This window comes from Rhagoletis zephyria, unplaced genomic scaffold (assembly GCF_001687245.7).
Source record: "Rhagoletis zephyria isolate East Lansing unplaced genomic scaffold, Rhagoletis_zephyria_1.1 Rzeph_scaffold_00216, whole genome shotgun sequence".
Lineage (NCBI taxonomy): Eukaryota > Metazoa > Arthropoda > Insecta > Diptera > Tephritidae > Rhagoletis > Rhagoletis zephyria.
Genome location: NW_016157300.1, coordinates 132,071 through 151,981, shown reverse-complemented (window position 1 = coordinate 151,981; position 19,911 = coordinate 132,071). Strand labels below are relative to the sequence as shown.

Below are 19,911 nucleotides of genomic sequence, written 5' to 3'. Positions count from 1 at the left end.
TTAGTATCGATACGAAAAACAGTTTCGTTACCGCACAATATGTTGTGTTGTATTGATTCACGTTGATGGTGCATATACGGAACATGCGAGTAACGGGACTATTATGTGAGTACCGAAACGAATCTTGCAGCGTATGGAAATGTTCGTTCGTACATATGCATATATGTACATTAGACTGCATCACCAAAAAAAGTTGCGGTTTTTCCGCCGGGATCACAAAATTTACTATATTTTAAGACGTCCACCAAAATATTTCGGANAATGTGCCTTTAATTAAAGTGTTTTTGAAATAAAAATTACGCTCAAGATCGCAGAATATTTTATCTTTAAAAGTTGGTTTATTCTGAAAGCACAGCTCTTGCTAAGGTATCAAATTATTCGTAATTTTTTGTAGTATACAATACATACTTAAAAAGTTCTTAAACTTAAATGCTTCAAAAACTATACGCGATAAACCGAAAATTTTGAAAATTGTGAAATGTGGAATTACAGACTTTGAGTTACTTGCCACTTCGTTATTTTTTAATGCACACTTTTCTTACCTACTACATATGAAGTGTACACATAAGTACTAATTGCACATAAAATTTCAAAATCAGTATATGGTGTGCTTCAAAAGTTATGACATAACTAATTCTTCACCTCTTAAAAATTACATAAAAAATTCACTTGTTTTCATTATTATTTTTTATTTAAACACCTATAATTCAAAAGTTATGCAGCAAATTGCATGATACAAAAAAGAAGGTAGTTCCATTTAATGACATTCGTTGTTGTTGCTAACCATTTGACTTTTAATAAAATTATGACATTTCATAAAATTCATGCTACCTGATCCCCAGAGATAATATTTTTTTTTTTTGTAAAAGTAAACAAAAATGTATGAAAATGAGTGAAGTTTAGTGAAGTTATTGAACATATATGAAAGGAGGGCTGCATGACCATCCGTCACCTCTCGAATTCAAGTACAGATTTCGATCATACCTTCTAGGTAATTTTTTAACCACTTAAAGAAATTATTGTTGTTGTCATAAAGATTCTAAAATGTATGCATGAACTTTATTAGGGCGAAACGAAACTATTTTGAGCACGGAAACAAATGTTGAGTCTTCAAGTGAAGTAATGTTAAAATTTGAAGAGGAGTTGCTCAGNCTATATTTTAAGACGTCCACCAAAATATTTCGGAGAAATATTATGATTTAAGCGAGCTGGACCGATTTGAAAACACCTCCAAAAATGGAGTTTTTTATGAATAAAATTAGTTTCTTAAAGAACTTTTTGAACAAAGCCCCCTCAGATGACAAAACAGATTAAGCTTAAAAAATCGGCATACAAATATTTAAAAATCTTTTCAACGGAATCGTAATAATAAGATTTTTGATGCTGTTATTTTACTTTTTTCAAAGATTGATTTACGAAAAACTTAAATAACTGGGCCAAAACTATTCTGATTTAGACTTATAGGATCTCGGTAGAAAGGTATTTCCCCACTATTTTTATTTACAGTATCGGTCATATCTATAGCACGCCATTTTAAAGTGATATTGTGTGCCACTCATGTTTATTTATTTATTTTTAAGAATTTTCAATTAAAATACAGTTCTTTCTCTAACAAAACCCATACAAACCCAAGTTTAAAAATTTGTAGAAAACTACAAAAAAGTGCAACAAATTTTCACCTAAATTTCAAACTTTTTTCTCGAAAGTGTTTGAATTTTTCCGAATACACAGTTTTATAGCCCAATCAATTTTAGTCTGATAATGTGCAAGTTTCAAGTGGCTAATAGTTACCGTTGATTTTTTAGAATTTTTTTTGCCAAAGGTGTTGCGGTTTTCTTCCATATACAAATAAATTGAGTTTATTCATTATATGGAAGCCATGCGACAAAAAAAAAATTAAAAAATTAACGGTATTTCGTAGCCACTTGAAATTTGCACATTATCAGACTAAAATTGCAGGGGCTAAAAAACTGTGTACTCAAAAAAATTCTAACACTTCCGGGAAAAAAGTTTAAAATTTATGTGAAAATTTGTTACACTTTTTTGCAGTTTTCTACAAATTGTTGAACTTGGGTATATATGGGGTTTGTCTGAGAATGAACTAAATTTTAATTGAAAATTCTTAAAAATAAATAAATAAACATAAGGGGAACACAATATCACTTGGAAATGGCGTGCTATAGATATGACCGATACTGCATGTGCAAAAAAAGTCATTCGTGAAACATTTTTTTTTAAATACCAACACATCTTGTTAGCAAAGAAATAAAACGAGTGAGAAAATACCTTTCCAATGATACCTCACAAGTCTAAATCGGAAGAGTTTAGGTGCAGTTATTCAAGTTTTTCTTATACCAATCCTTGAAAAAAGTTAAAAAAACAGCATCAAAAATCTCATTATTACGATTCCGTTCAAAATAATTTTTTATTTTTTTAAATATTTTTAAGTAAATTTTTTAAGCTTAAACCGTTTTGTTATTTGAGGGGATNGTAGATACATTTTCTTGAGACGGCGCAGCAACACTGCTTGTACCTCACACGAATCATGCATGCATGTACGTACTAGGGATGTTGCGAATGTGGAATTTTAGACATCCGCGGATGCGGATGTTTAAAAGCTAACATCCGCGGATGCGAATGCGTATGTCAAGTATTTTTAAGAAATAATTTTGGTGAGTACATTAGGTGATTTAGGTAAATAAAAAATGGAATAGTTACTAATTTTTAATAATGTTTTTTTTTATTTAGTACTTCAATTAAAAAATTGGAAGATTGTATTTAAGTAAGAGTAATTTTGCTGCCTTTTCGGGTTACAGCCTGATTCCTAACGGGTCGTAAATCAAACCTGCGCCACTAAATAACTATTCGGTGCAACATTTCCTTTTTGGGAATTGCATCGGGGCTGCAAATGTCGGATGTATCCTCCTGACTTTCATCTTCACAATCTAGCATCATGGCAAGATCGTGGTTTAAACACCGTTGTATGTATTCCAATTTGGAGCATCAATTCTTTTGATTGTTTCAGAATTTGGAGAACCTTTTTCGTCATCAGCGTTTTTCGATTTCAGTTTTTGTACTTCATTTTTAATCCTGTGTTCTGTGACTGGTTTGAAAGATGTGCGCTTATAGCGAGGTTGTGAATAGGTGGATATGGCAAATAAATTGTTAGTTTCTAGGAATGAAAATTTCGAAGAAAATTCTGTTTGAAGGTCGTGGCTGCCAGCAGAAATAGTTTAAAATCTTGTTATTTTGTTAAAAAGGTACCCCGTTTTTTATAATAATTTGAATTATGGAATCACGGACGATAAAGGTGTCAGCTTTGCTTAGTTCTCGGGTGACTCCTTAGAAAGGTTCGCCTGTAATGAATACCTTGTAATTAGCTTTTTTTTATTAGTTAGTTGAGCTTCTTAGTTGCAGGCAGTCACAATTAATTACTCACCGCTGTCGGTACCATAAGCTATCAAATCTGTTTTGTTGTTCCATTCCACGCGCTCAATGTGTTTTGATATATTTTTTGAGGCGAGTGAACGCAAATTTCTCACATATATATCGGTAATACTATTTTAAGAGGGCTTATTTCACATTGTCGCTGAAATGCAAAAAACCACAAGTAACTAAATTTTTGTATTGCCCAAAACGATGTGGGGTCTTAAAAAGTTAATTTTGGATTTTTAGTTAGTTGCGGCTTTTTGTATTTCAGCTACGATGTGAGTTAAGCCCTTTCCATACTATACTAACCATATATTACATGCCAAGTCCCACGCCTCAATAGATATAAAATTCACCTTGAATTAATTCTTATTTAATTTGTGAACTTGGCTGTCGCTTTTTTACATACTATTTTATCTTTATTTCGATGCGTGCTAATTTTGACAATTTACACAAAATTAAAATAAATGTTTTTGTTTTCGAGCTGAAAGACTAATAGAAAGAAACACGGAACTTAAGAATAATAAGTTTTATGAGGAAAAAAATAATTACACTAAGAAAAAGTATTAAACAACTAGAGATGCATCCAGTTTTTTCAACAGACCTTTGACAAATAATATTGGATTCTCTTTATAGCCAGCCGTTGAACATTTCCGCTGGAAATACCTACTATTATCTTACGCTTTGACTTTAAATTACGAAAGAAGGTGGACGTAGGGGACAGTCTTACCGTAGCATCTCTACAGGCAAAAAATATTGGCAAAAATTTTTGTTTGCCAGATATATGATTTAACAGTGCACTTGTACTATATTCGCATTCGCAAAAGCTTCGCATTGATTATTGCGAATGCGAATGTCATAATTTATGCGGAAGTTCCGCGGGCGAATGCGAATGCGAATATTCGCAACAACCCTGGTACGTACATATACACGCAACACACTTTAGTATCGATATGAAAAACAGTTTCGTTACCGCACAATATGTTGTGTTGTATTGATTCACGATGATGGTGCATATACGAAACATGCGAGTAACGAGATTATTATGTGAGTAACGATTCGGTACTTCGAGTCAGGGGTTGTATTCGTTACTCAGTAACGGTTTGCTACAGCTCTAGTTACAAACAACCGTTATGTGAACAAGTTATAATACCCTTGTGCACAAGTGCGCTCGGGTATAAAAATAAGACCAAAATGGTATTTTAGCAATTGTTGCATAAATCACATAACACCGACAAATTAAACATTGAGATTCAGTTTCAAATATACATATTTAAATATTATTGCGCTTGTTAATTTTTCAAATCAAACCCCGTCCCGCCCTACACTTTGATTTAAATTTTGTAGTTATTATTGTTTCGTCTTTATCAGGCATTTCTAACAACTTTTTTGACCTTGTTTTGAAATTTGGCGACATAAAATAATTTAATAAATATTTTCTAGAATATGGAAATAATACACTGTGTGGCGTATTGAAATTCATTAAAGTCGCCAAATGGCTGTATGTTGCACGAGTTGTGGAATCAAAATGGCAATCTCTCTCAAACTGTCAATGGTTCTATTTAAACAAGATTGTATCTGACTTCTTGATTATAAACTAATTTTATACATAAATATGCATTGTATTTTGAAGAGAATTGTTTTCGTTATTTTCTTGTTAAAATATATGTGTTATTTATTTTTTTAGCGGCAATAAAATATTAGGAAAATATTTTTAATTGCATATTTTACTTGTTAATGGCGCATATTTTTGAATTTAGAGTGCATATTATATGCCATATATGTAATACTTCTATATTGGTAGTAAGCTAACATATCAATGTGTAAGCATTCCGAAATCAAAGCGAGACAGTCTAGTACAGTTTTTGTCAATGTATTGTGTACTTGAGTGCCGGTTTTGTAAATGTGTCGTGTACATGTTTATTTATAAACGTATGTGTTCCTTTTCTTTCGTACGTGTTTATTGATATCTGTACTGTAGTGTTTTCGAACGGTACTAGCTCTTACTGCCAATATAGGAGTATTACATATATGTTATATGCGCATATTTTCGATTTTTTAGTGCATGAGATTCCGAGCCCTAATTATCATCAAGGTGAAATGGTTCTCAATTTCAGATTTCTCTTCGTTATCATCTACTTTTGAAAGTAATTTACGCCCTCCTTTCCTCCCCATTTAACTTGTTATATAAAACAAAGATAAAAGGATGGAGAGCACTTCTTGGCAAGCCTAGTTGTAACAGTCTCGATGAGCGATATGTATATATACATTTGTATGTATGTACACATTCATGGATATATATGTACCTCCGTTTCAGCATTGTCCTGAGAACTTGCATCGCCGTTCAATTGCTTTTGATCGAGATCTTCAATTTTTTCCAACTTTCCAACATCTTCATCTGGAGTCTTCTTAGCTTCGGTGGTTATATCAACTGAACGTTTGCTTTGAGTTTTACCCATGTTGTCTTTTTGACGCCTGTAATGAAACAAATGCATCAAAGTATTAGAATAATTGGCTACTTTCTCAATGAGGCGAGTTTATTTATAAGTGACTGATTCGATAAATAAAAATATCTCCCATGTGACGAAAATACGTTTTCGCAGTGCGTTTAAAACACAATCACTTAGGACTGGTAAGTTTCTTATCAGACTACAAAATGGTTGTAAGAGAATGCTGCAGAAATGCGAATATGCATGTACATATGTACATATGTATGTGTCAACGCATATATAGTACGCATATAAGTAAGAGATGCTTCGTGCATTCGTTGAGCTAAGGTATCTGCAGAACACAGCAGATGTAAATAAACTATAACCGCGCCTGCTTGCCGCTTAATTGATTACGAATTGCAATGCGAGTACATGACTCTTTGTTTCAATCGTATCGCGACAATAACGTATCTACATTTTATGTATGAATGCACATATACATACATATGTGCAGCTGTGTTCAAAAAAATAGTAGTGCCGCTGCATCATTCACCTCAAACAAGTCAAACAATAAACTGGAGTGTTACACATAAAGGATGCATATATAACGACTAAAAAAGTAGATTCTAGATCAGGCATGCCCAACGCCGGCAGAACTCCATAAGCAAGTGCCCTGCGCTGGGCACGGCTGTTCTAGATATTTCCAGAATATTTAAAGATTCATATATTAAAAATATTGGTTTGTTTATACACTAGGGCTTAGTAGAGGTTACCTTAACGAAGTTAAAACTTAAGATATAGCTAATGTTTGGCACTATTTTTGTTTATTTCTGACTGATAATAATAATAATAGATTGGCGCTTACACATATGTTAGTGTTTGGCCGAGCTTCTCCTCCGATTTGTGGTGTGCGCCTTGATGTTGTCACACAAAGCGGAGGGACCTACAGTTTTACGCCGACTCCGAACGGCGATTGTATTTTTATGAGAAGCTGTTTTTCATGGCAGAAATACACTCGGAGGTTTGCCATTGCCTGCCGAGGGACGACCGCTGTTAAGAAAAAACCTTTTTTTCTATATTTATGCGATGTTGCTTTGACCAGTGTTTGAACCCAGGCGGAGTGGAAGCGCACACTGCTTACTACTGCAGCACAGCGGCCGACTGACTGATATCTTGTATTAATTATCAGTTTAATTTGGATCAAATTTGATGTTCCAGAGGAGCGGGGTTGCCACATGTTTGAAAAATAAAATTCAACTTAATTCATCAGTTAATTAAAATATATATCGGAATTTTAGACGAGGGATATTTATGAATGTCTTAGCGCGAATCTACTTTTGCAGAGGGTTACCACCTGTTTATTTAATTAACTTTTATGCAAGTTATTTGAAATATGCAGCAAAAGGGTGTTAAGAAAACTTGAGTTTGAACATTTAGAATGTTTAAAGAGGGTTGCCACGTGTTTACGAAATGACATTCAAATTATTTAATATGTTGGATGATTAAAAGATGGGCATCATGGAAATGATTTTGAAAAGGCTTTATTTCTGAAATATATTTATGGGGGCTGCCACTTGTTTAAAAATCCAACTCAACTTAAATTAAGGCAATTACCTAATTCAAATATGTATTAAAATTTGGGTGTATATATTTGCGTCAAACGAAAGAGTGTTAAGAAATCTTTAGTTTGAACACTAGAAATATTTTTAGGTGTTTGAAAAGAGTTGCCATTTGTTCAAAAATTTAAATTATTTGAAAAGTTAAATGAATTATTAAAATATGGGTGTCAATCGTAATGGGGTTGAAAATGCTTTATTTCTGAAATATATTTAGGAGTGTTGCCACGTATTTTATAAGCTACATTCAAATTATATAATAAGTTAAATTAACTTTTAAAGGATGGATATCAATCGAAATGGGTTGGAAAAGGGCTTCAGGTAGAATATGCAATTCCTTTCAGAGTGAATTATACACCAAATTCACTGGGAACTCAAATTGAGCTTTGTAGAAGTTCACTCGGAAATAAATTGTATAACCTACCTCTTTATTTCTGGAATATGAGAGGTCCTGTAGATGTGCGATAAGGTTTTATTTTTTGGAATTAGAAAATTTATATCGGAACAGGGTGATTTAAAATTTGATAATCAGTTCTGTTCTGCAATCCGAGTCGGAATCGCATCGGAATCGGAATTAAATTCCGACTCGGAATTTAAATGGTGTTCCACAATCCGATCGGAACTTTTGTTTCGAAGTTAATATCGAATCCGATTGTAAAAAAAGGAACAAACCTCGTACTTGTCAATTGCGTTCTGAAGTGTCAAAATTAGGGATAAAATGATACTAGTAAATACAAGTACATTCTCGATACTTTTCGTCCGATACCAAGTAATTTTGGTATCGATACTTTTGAACCGAGTACTGAGTAGGTATCGGAAGAAAGTACTTATATCGAAACCCGATTCAGTGAAAATTTTATTTCCGGACTTTTTTTAATCTAATTATTATTGTGAATATCTAAATATTTTTGGCAGTTTAGTTGCCAATGAAAAATTCCTACAAAGAAAGACCTATAATCATCTCATTAACATATCGCTAGCTTGAAGTGAAAAGTTGCTAAGTCCACTTTTTGTGAAAACTCATATTTGGATATAGAAAGCAAGGTAAATCAAAAACGCAACGTGTTCAAGTTTATATTCAATTAAAGGCAAATTTACTAAGTCCAAAAGAGGCACAGAAAAAACGATAAGCTCACAAAAAATTCTAAATCTTTTAATTTGCAACAGAGCTTTCTGCAAAATTCTTGAAGGAAATATTTTGAAAAGTTTTTTTTCCTCCCCTTTAAATTTTCTACAAATGGACTTAGCAGCTTTTCACTCCAAAAATTACCAACATGATTACTGCTGTTGAACAGTGTTATAATACAGATGACTTTTATTAATTAATTCATTTGTATGAAATAAATTATAAAATAATTGTTTTTGATCTCAATCGCTTTCTGTATGTACAAAATAAATAATAAGTATAACAAATAAAATACGTACATAAATACAAACGAAGACAATTCTGTTAACAAAATTCTGGGGACTTTTTAAAAACAGCGTATTGGACTTTGCCCTTTTTCTTGTTTTCTGGGAGGCCATCCTAGTAAACCATGTACTTTGACAAAAATTCATAGATATGTGATGGCGTCTTTTATACAAACAATTCTATAGGTACAAATATCGATATAAGTAGGTATCGATACTTTTAGCCCGATACTTACTAGGCATCGATACTTTCTTTCGATGCTATTTCCAAGTACAGGTATCGATACTTCCATGGTATCGTTTTATCCCTAGTCAAAATTCATATGAAGAAATTAAAAAGTGAAAACTAAACTGAGTTCAATGGTTTTATTAGCGGTTTTGCTCAATAATGAGCAGCAAACAAATGAAAAAGTGAGGCAAACAATTTTGCGCGATCGCAGCAATCCCATATAATTACCGGACTCTGCGTAAGTAGTATGCAAACAACTGTTTTCTCTTTTGCTATTTCAAAGTATAATTTTATATTTTACAGCTCTCTTGCACTCCTCAAGATTTTGGGTGACTTGCAGCCTCATGTACGCAAAAGGTTCCATTCCTGGGAGCAAAGCGCTTTCGGAAGGAGCACCGTACCATTGCCGACGTTACCGACACAATGTTGTATGCATGGATTCAGAGATGTACACTCAGAAAAAGGTTTAGTTATAACAACCAAGATTTGTTTATGGCAACCAAGTGGCTTAGTTGGATATGGCGAAATAAATATCTAGTTCACGGNAACGATGTTTAACTGGGGATTAAGTATCGAGATGCTGATCGCCATACGTTGTTGTTGGGCGATACCGGGTATGCTTTGGAACCTTTTCTATTGACACCGTATATAAATCCATAGCCACGGTCTATCACCCGATTTACATTATTCAACTACTTGAAAGCAATTCTTGCTCATTCTCTTTTGTGTTTTCTATTTGCTTTTACACGTTTCAATTCTGTTGAATTCAAGTTTTTGGTTCTTTAAATGGGAAGCAACGAAAATGCCAAAAGCAAAGCAAGAAAGTTGAAACGACTTGACGGTACAGACGCATGTGTACTCGTCCCTTTTCTTCTCACCCCCTCTCTTCCATGTCCGAGCAGAATTGAATTCAATACTTGAACTGTGTAAAAGCACACTATGCAACACGCATTTAATCAAACACATTCTTCGGCACGTACATATGTAATATTGAAGTTCTCAAAAGTCGTTTTCAGTGTTTATTAGTAACCGTGCAGTACAAACTATGAGACGTTGTGAAAATAATTAATAAATGTTTTGCCTGCATAATATTTTTTGCCACTACAGTCCTGAATTTAACTATGAAGAAGTCGAAAAAAACGATAGTGAAGTATGTAGATAGTGAAGTAGATAGATTTGCACTAACAGAAATTTCTTTGAAAAGTGAAGCACAAATAATTGAATACGAAATTGCGAATTAAATTATTTCTAATTAATTGAAACGAGTTTACGAGTTTTGTAATTAAACAATAAACAATTTACGCACAAAATAACATTTTAAGACTTTTTAATATATTTTCATTATAACTATTACCAATTTTAATTCGTTTACTTAATTTTTCGTTATTCGCTAAAGTTCAAAATGTTTCATTCATCATTTACATTTATATTTTTGGTTTTTGTTTTGTTCTTTTTCTATTCCACTGGCTTTTACTTGATCGGAATATTTCCGACAAAAAAATTTGCGATACTCGGAATGCAGAACATCAAATAGATGCGATAGAATTCCGATTCGAAGTGGATCTAAATGTAGAACAAGGCGGAATCAACAATCGGAAACAAATCCGATTCCGATTCGAATCGGATTGCAGAACAGGGCTGAATATTAAAAACCAACTATGCGAAACGCCTGCACGGATTTAGAAGAAATATGACACTCGAATCGCTTATACTCTGACTAACCGTTCTAATATTTTGCAGGTTTTTGAAATTCTATCTTGGGCCGTACGGCTTCACAAGTAAGTAATTATTACTTCTCGCTTATAAATAAACATATACGTTTATATTCCCAATTGCAAAAGAGGGTACCGTATTTTTATTAATTTTATATTGAAAAACATTATAATTTAAAACATTTTATCACAACTCTTCAATTTGTAAAGCAGAACATGTCAAAAAAATTTATAATTCTGCGCCATCGCAGTTATTTTTTGAACACCACTGTATGCATGTAAAAGAATGTATTTGCAAGGCATGAATCATGTTACATATTATGTATGAATACTAATATGCATATGCTAATATGTACATATTAGGGATGTTGCGAATGTGGAATTTTAGACATCCGCGGATGCGAATGCGGATGCGGATGTTTAAAAGCTAACATCAGCGGATGCGGATCAGACATCTGCAGCGGGTGCATGATTTTCGTGTATACTCGATCATCTAACAAAACCCGTTTTGCATCGTTCTCTGTATACGAGCAGAAGTATTGTTCGTTATCGACTGAGCTCAAGACGAACATGTTGGCCACAACACCCGATTGCTTTTCATACATACTTGATTGGGTTCGGGTGCTTTGCAGCTCAATATACCCGGGTGTTCGAGTTTCAACCCGAGTGTGCACAAAATTTTCTTGATTGGCTTATGACGTTTTTGTTTCTACAAAAAATGTTGCCTTCTCATCGCGGTGTTCTTAGTTTTTGTGCGTAGAGGGTAAAGAGAAGGTTGAATTTTTCGGTAGTTTGTTTAAGTGTACATTTAACCATTTCTTATATTTTTGCTCATACAAAATGCGGCATCACGACGCCTACATCCATTTAGGTATAAATGTGTGTAGATCGGCAATGCCCAAGCCCTATACACTCGGTGCACATTTATTTTTTGTAAAAGTACTTATGTACCTACATAGTTTTAGGCTGTGTTCTAATATATACACACACAGCTTTCCACGCGAAACTATACGAAATAGATGCAAAAACATTTTTGTCTACTTCGCTTCTAATTTTTTCATTGCGTATGCACAAGCACAAAGCAACAACATTTTCGTATGCTTTGTGGGAACATATTGGCGCCAGTTACCTTCAGCGTAAATTTCTTTGTTGTCCTGCATTTTATCGCAATGTTCGGGTGTCCGTTTCATTGTTACACAAATTTTCGGGTTAGCTGCGGGTGTCCGAGTGTGGTGTTCGCTTGTGCTCAATTTATAGCGAGGGTGATCGAACAGACTCGTTCGTAACCAAAGCAGCTGTCGGGTATGCATCTCGATCGAACACATAGTAGCCGAGTGTGGCGTTCGCTTGTGCTTGATTTTTAGTGAGTGTGATCAAAAAGGCTCGATCATACTCAAAGCTGTTCTCTGATGCGGATACGAATGCGGATGCCAAGTATTTTAAAGAAATAACTTGGGTGAGTAAATTAAATAGGTGATTTAGGTAAATAAAAAATTAAAAGTTGATAATTTTTAATAATGTTTTTTTTTATTTAGTACTTGAATTTAAAAATTGGAACAGTATTTAATAAAAAGTAATGTTGCTGCCTTTTCGGGTTCCAGCCTGTTTCTTTAAGGGTCGTAAGGCGACAAACTTGAATAACTTAAAACTTGACAAAATTTTAAATTGTTATCGATTGACACTGCACCAGTTGAGAAGACTGTTTTGACAAATTTCTGCTTATAGCGAGGTTTCAAATAGGTCGATATGCCAAATAAATTGTTATTTTATAGGAATGAAAATTTCTGTTTTGAAAGTCGTGGCTGCCAGCCGAATTAGTTTAGAATCTTGTTATATTGTTAAAAATCCACCCGTTTTTTTATAATAATTTGAACTATTGGAATCACGGACAATGATCAGATCTGCTTAGTTCCCGGGTGACTTCTGGAAAAGATTCACCTGTAATGAATAGCTTGTAATTCGTTTTTTAATTAGCTGAGTTCGACTTTTCCTAGTTGCAGGCAGTCACAATTAATTACTCACCGCTAGCGATTCATCCAGTGTTTTCAACAGACCTTTGGCAAATAATATTCGATAGTTACATAATTCTTACCTAATTACAGGCTGTCTTGTTAACGCGCAAATAGTCCATTCTCCCTATAGCTAGACGTTAAACATTTATGCTGGAAATGCCTATTTGACTATAAATTACAAAAGAAGGGGGACAGTTTTAACGTAGCATCTCCACAGCCAAAAAATATTGGCTACAATTTGTATTTTTTTTGCGAGATATACATTTTATCAGTGCACTTGCACAATATTCGCATTCGCAAAAGCTCCGCATTGATTATTGCGAATGCGAATGGTAAAATTAATGCAGAAGCTCCGCGGTTGCGAATGCAAATGCGAATATTCGCAACAACCCTGGTACAATTCTGTGTTTTCTTGATAAATTATTTATAAAGAAATTTTATCAGGATTTTTATCAAGTAAAAGCTCCCATCGCATTCTGTGTCAATATTTATAAAGGCTGCATTTCGTTATTCATTCTGAACGTTTGGAATAAGCTTTTTTGTTTATTTATTCTTTAGAACGTTCCTGATGATATGTTGACGTATATTTCAAACGCATTCTGTTTATTCCGGCTGTGAAATGGGATTATCCGGAATGTATAAAGAAACGCAGCCAAAATAAAAAGCTCTACGATTTCCACAAGAGGGGAACTTACTAACTTAATTATTGGACGATTTGGCGGTTTTTTATAATATAGACTGGTTATGTAAGCAGAAACATTTTTGCCAAAAATGGTATCGTTAGGTGGCGCCAGGGTCGAGATATTTTTAAAAACCATTTTTATGCTCTGATTAGTTTGACATTTGGCATGTTTAGTTGAAACTAGGGATGCAAGTCAAAAAAATACATCGATGTTTTTTCCATTTGACGCATCGATATATAGCATCGATTCATATCGATCTATCGTATAAAAACATCGATATTTTCGATGCATAGAATGAAAGTATCAACAGTTTCTTTTAAATAAATATATACAACAAGAAAATGAAACAATCGGAGCTTCGATAAATATTTAAATATTAACTCACGGCGAAATGTATTTATTGATTTAAATAAATGTTTAAAATCTGCCAAAATTTTCAAAGGGTTTTAGAGTGTCAATATCATATCAAATAATATCATTTCTTAGATGGTTGTTTGGCCATAAACGTTTCTACTAATAAATTAGCAATTTATTAGTGCAAATAACTCATACCTTTTGAATAATATTAATAGAATGTATATTCAAATACATAGTGCATAAATAGTGAAATTTCTACATTTAGAATAGTTACTAGAGCAAAGAGTTTGGAAGCATACAAAATAATTTTTATATGTACAGTGTACATTGCAAACAAAAGTCGATGCATCGAAAAAAAATACATCGATATATCGATATATATCGGAAGGTACAAAACATCGGTTTTATCCGATGCATCGATATTTTTTCTGCATCCCTAGTTGAAACGTAGTAGGACATAGATTTGGAAAAAATGGTGCCGCTGGTGGCGCTGATGTCAAAATAAAAAGTACGTTCGACATAAAATGCATGTTTTCTTCCCGTTAAAAATTCTTTCAAAAACAATATTAGGTCCATTCTTTTGCAGCCGAGCTACAAAAGAACACTCGCTTAAATGACGAAATACACGCAAAGCAACAAGACAAACTTCGCTATTTATCCGGTTAAAACATACTCGACCTGAAGAGTAGTGTTGTTAAGTGAAAAAACTGCTCTATTGTGAATTGTTAATGGGCAAGTGGAGAGGGAAATTTTGGTTTTCGTATATACATGAGTTATATTTTAAATAAGTATATATATTACGCAAATACCTCGCATAATTACTAATTTCTATTGTTTTTTGTGTCTAAATCCCGTTGAACTGATACATGTTTCTCGCCAGCTACCAGCAGGGTTGCTTAAGTAGCTAAACGGAAATTTTACCCGAGTTGAGCGTTCTTTTGTCGCTCGCTTACAAAAAAATTCAGCTATTAACAAAACATTTTCAATGGAAATTTTAGTAACGTAACGCCAGGTAACGTCACGTCAGATGATTAAGCTGAGTCAACATAAAGCAGAAAAGATTTCTATATTTCAAAACTTGGAAAATTAACCTTAAGCTTTTCCAATATTACTAGAAAACTTTTTATACAAATAGTCTTGCCCAATTCGCAGTTTTGCAATTGTGTAATCGAAGTCAAAATCAACTTCTGTTTTTTGTAACGTAACGCCAGCGCGTAAGTTTACGAATATCTTTAAATCGCTACTACCAACAGTTGTAATTTTTTTAATGAATTTAACGCTGAAGATTATTATCGAAAGGCAATATTTATACCGCTATTAGATAATATTTTGTTCGATCTCCGAGAAAGATTGCCGAAAGAGACATTAAACATTTTTGATTTGAACTTATTACTTCGATCTAAAATTGGGGAATATAATACGCCTGACGAAAAAAAATAATGCTATCGAACGCGTAAAGTCGCTTGGAGAACGATACGAACTTTTCTTAGAAAAAGACGGTATCAATTTGGAAGGTGAGTATAAAGTGTGGTTGGAACGATGGAAACATAAGGAAAGCGAAAAGCCATTCCCAAAATCAGCCGCAGAAGTTCTTGGTAAATGCGACGAATTGATTAACAAACTTCTCCGCATTCTGGTCACACTTCCAGCTAGTAACGCTACTTCCGAAAGAAGTACCATGAATCAAGAAAGACTGATAGGTCTAGCACTTTTACACGTACATTTAGATATTGAAATTGACACTGAAAGAATAACAGAAAGATTCGCAAAAGGAAAGCGTAAAATTGAATTTTTCAATTTAATTATTACAATAAAAACTCTGAATAAGTTGTTAAGTTACTTAATTACATCCTTCATTTTACCAACATTGTAAGCAAGAAATAAGTATTTATATGTACAGTGGCTCACAGCTTATTTCGTGTGTAATGAGAAACAAAAAAGTCCAAAATGATTTTCTTTTAAATTGAATTTGTACAACAAAAACCAAATTCATAGTAAGACAGCCTCACATCTTATTTCGTGCGGGCACTTTTACCGTTACTGGCGCCAATGTGCTGGTTAGAGAAATACACCAATTGACTTTGAATGTTTCAGTAGATCATTTCTTAGTGTAATTTTGGTGTTGTAAAAGATCGGACGCGAATATTAATTTAAATACCGCGATGGGTCGCCGTACGTCTATTGAAAAGCGCGAATTAGTGATTCAGTTATTTAAAAATGGAAGTTCTCAGAAAAAAATTGCGGAAAATGTAAATTTAAGTGCTTCTACAGTTCAGTACATAATACAACGCTTTGTCCGTGAAAATAGAGTGGCTGAAAAAAGTCGAGAGGCGCCAAATAAAATTTTTACAGCGGCCGATGAGAAGTGGATAGTCAGAAAAATTAAGAAAGATCCAACAATGAGTGCACCAGCTTTGGCAAAAGAGGTAGATAACGTGCTTGGAAAGTCATGTCATCCAGAAACAATCAGAAGGATTCTTCGAAGTGCTGATTTTCATGGACGAACAGCCCGAAACAAACCATTTATTAGTGAGCGCAATAGAAAAAGCAGAATGGAGTTCGCCAAAAGCCACGTTAATAAAGACGAAACGTTTTGGAATGAAGTAATTTTTGCAGACGAAAGTAAATGTAACCTTTTTGGTTCCGATGGGAAGTCTTTCGTGTGGCGCAAACCTAATACAGAGCTGCAACGTAAAAATTTGCGCGCCACAGTAAAACACGGTGGAGGCCATGTAATGGTTTGGGGCTGTATGTCCTCAGCGGGTGTCGGAAACTTGGTTTTCATAGAAGAAATAATGAATAAAACAGTTTATTTGAATTTGTTGAAAAATAATTTACTACAAAGTGCTGAAAAATTGGGTATCCGGGAGCAGTTTAGATTCTACCAAGACAACGACCCGAAGCACAAAACGGGAGTTGTTAGATCTTGGCTTTTTTGGAATTGCCCACATGTGGTTGAAACGCCAGCACAATCGCCCGATCTCAATGTTATTGAGAATTTATGGAGTGTTCTTGAAAAAAATATAAGGAAACATCAAATAAGCAACCGGCAAGAACTGAAAACGGCATTGCAATTGGAGTGGGAGAGAATAACACCCGATTACACCAAAAAGCTTGTTAGCTCCATGCAATCTCGGCTGAACTCAGTTTTAAAACAAAAGGGTTATCCTACTAAATATTAGTTACTAGAAAATTTATAATTAAAATAAAACACATAAGAGAAAAGGTTTAAGTTTGTTACGGTACACGAAATAAGCTGTGAGGTCGTTTTACAATGTGTTATGTTTTTGTTGTCGAAATTCTATACAAAAATTTAATATTTGTTTGTTTGTTGGTGTTTGTATGTCGCAGACATACATCATTAAAAGCTCATTAAAGTTTTTTTGAAAATAAAGCACATAGTTAAAATATTACACGTTTTTCTTTTAATCACTGACTACACGAAATAAGCTGTGAGCCACTGTATATGTGACCTGGTCTACGAAAAGGGAGCTTACGTGCGAAAACTAGTTTTCTGTGAAAAAGCTGTTAAAAGTAAGCAACTCGTTTCGTCAGTTTCTCATTATCTCGTTAATTGTTCTCCGCGCCGGACGTCCAGTAAGTGTTGTTGTTGGTCCAGTAAGTGTTGTTGTTGGTCGGAATATTATTATAGTTCATCGTGTAAGTTGCTAGTGTGGAACATTTAAAAAATTAACACTGAAGAAGTGACGTTTACTGTTTCTGTTGATTATAGTCTTCGCATTTCGCATGAAATGAAACATGAGTGTTGATGAGGAGTTCAGTGCCGTATACGGACAATATTTCCATGAAAAGGATGATGAAAACGATGATGAAAACTATGAAGAGAGCGATGATGATGAAGACGAAGTATGTGTATCTCAGGCAGAAGATGATACCGAACAAACTTTTGTTAAGATGGACCTGTATGTTGTTGATGTAAAGGAGGAGGAGCTGGTAACAAAATTTCTGTCAAAAGATTGTTGTAATAATGAATGCCATACACTGATACCACGGGAAATGATATATAATCATGTCTTTATAGCTTATAATTCAATGTATTTTGTTCATTACCAATAAATTATATTTTGTCGTATTTTTACTCTTCTTTCTCTACATTTTTAGTACACTTCTAAGCAAGTTAGGATTTTCTGCTTTTCACCACGTGAAAAAGCATCTCATCTTCCATCCGAATCAACCAAAAAGTGAAAATTGATTTTTTGACACCTAAGCCCCCTTTCCGTAGACCAGGTCACATATATTGCATTAATACACCCAAGGTATAACTTTACATCTTGTGTTTTTTTTTTCTTAAATAGTACATGCAATTGTTTTATTAGACCTTGCACCAAATTCACAAAATGAAAAGTAATATTATATCACAAAACACTTTACTTCGCACTTCATAAAAAATACTCGAACCTATATTTGCATGGAAAATAAATTAGGGTTAGATGCTTGTAATTCAACGTTATTTGACAAGTTGAAAAGCGAAGAAGAGTTGGAGTTTTTGGAATTAAAAGAGGATAAGGCACTGGAAATGCAACATAAAGCATTGCCATTGCTTGGGTTCCGGCAACATGTACTAGATTTAAAATATCTGCTGTGGTAAACAGCTGCGTGCCGTATATTTTCAATTTTTGGTACAACGTATAAGTGTGAGTCTTTGCTTTCTAAAATGAAATTCGTAAAGTGAAAATACCGTTCACAATTGACTAAACCACATTTAACAGAACGGCTTTAACTGACGTAAAACCAGATTTTGAAAATTTGGCCAAGGATCTTTGGCTCTTTTCAGCCTCGACCTTGCTCACCCCTGATATAGACATAGTGCAGCGAATTAAAATTCAGCGGCTCCGCTGGCTTGGCCATGTCGTTTGAATGGACAGAAACGCTCCTGTTCTGAAAGTATTCAACGCGGGCAGCGATGCTGGTAAAAGAGGAAGAGGAAGGCCTCCTCTGCGTTGGAAAGACCAGTTGGCACAGAAGAGAAATGACTGGCGTACTGTTTTGGACTCGACCAAAATCCCTTAGGCGGTTACAGCGCCAATAAAGAAGAAGCTAGCAAGAGTTTATCGTCTATCGTATGAAAATTCATAATAGGGGTGTTACTTTCTGCTTGGGTGCCATCTGAATTCGGTACAGAATATAGACAGTTCTTATTATACTCGGGAATATTTATTTAAAAAAATTGTGTTATTGATGATCTGTACTACCATTTTCTTCATACAAAACAGAAGTAAATGTTGTGCAACAATTATTAGATTATTATTAGGAAATATTTATGGAGATCATTTAATAAGTTTTAATCTGCATGGCTTACTTCATATACTGGATTGTGCTAAAGAGTTTGGACCCATAGACAGCTTCTCGGCTTACAAATTTGAGAATTATATGCAGCACTTAAAAATACTTATTTAATCCCCCACTAATATTTTACAACTGTTATATTTAAGACTTAAAGAGAGAAAAAATTTAATCGAAGAAAAAAATTTAAAACTAAATACGTTTCTATTAATCCCAAAAAAGAAAAAGATTAATTTTGCTTTAGTCAAAATACGGAACCTTTCAAAGTTATCGAGATACATTCATAATCTGGAGAAGAGGTAGCTATCGGATATACTTCAAAAAAATATTAGTAATTATTTTAATGAGCCTCTCGAATCATTTTCTGCACTTGGCATTTTACTTGCGACCGGCTTCACCCTCTGCGACTGATGTGGTAGTCTGACAGACATCGAAGGTGCGACATTTTTCTTGAGTTTCAATAGCACTGGTTACTAAAATCGCCTCTTTTTCGGCATATAGTTTATTTATATGACTATTTCATTTATGGGTATTTAAAATATATATAGAATTTCCAGTGTAAATCGAAAAAAGTTTATTAATAAATATCGAATATATATATTTTGATCAGGAAAATTGGTGTCTGAGACTACACGTCAATATAATAGGGAAACTTCGGTCATGTCAGTAGCAGAGGGTTAAGCCACAAAGCATTGAAGATTTAAACAAATAAATATTCAGTACAAATACT

At 33.9% G+C, this 19,911-nt stretch overlaps 1 protein-coding gene across 6 annotated transcripts in view; it reads right to left on the bottom strand.

Annotated features, from left to right (window-relative positions):
* LOC108358153 (uncharacterized protein YGR130C-like) overlaps positions 1–19,911 on the bottom strand; it is a 171,124-nt gene that overhangs the window by 44,088 nt on the left and 107,125 nt on the right. For 4 of the 6 annotated variants that reach the window (XM_017609330.1, XM_017609328.1, XM_017609326.1 and 1 more), the window contains exon 2: positions 5,736–5,904. In XM_017609330.1, the coding sequence (XP_017464819.1) occupies positions 5,736–5,888 (153 nt within the window). In that variant the 5' untranslated portion in view covers positions 5,889–5,904. Of the gene's footprint in view, positions 1–5,735; positions 5,905–6,022; positions 6,115–6,362; positions 6,427–19,911 lie in introns of those variants that run through there. The other 2 variants (XM_017609327.1, XM_017609329.1) reach the window with 2 other exon arrangements.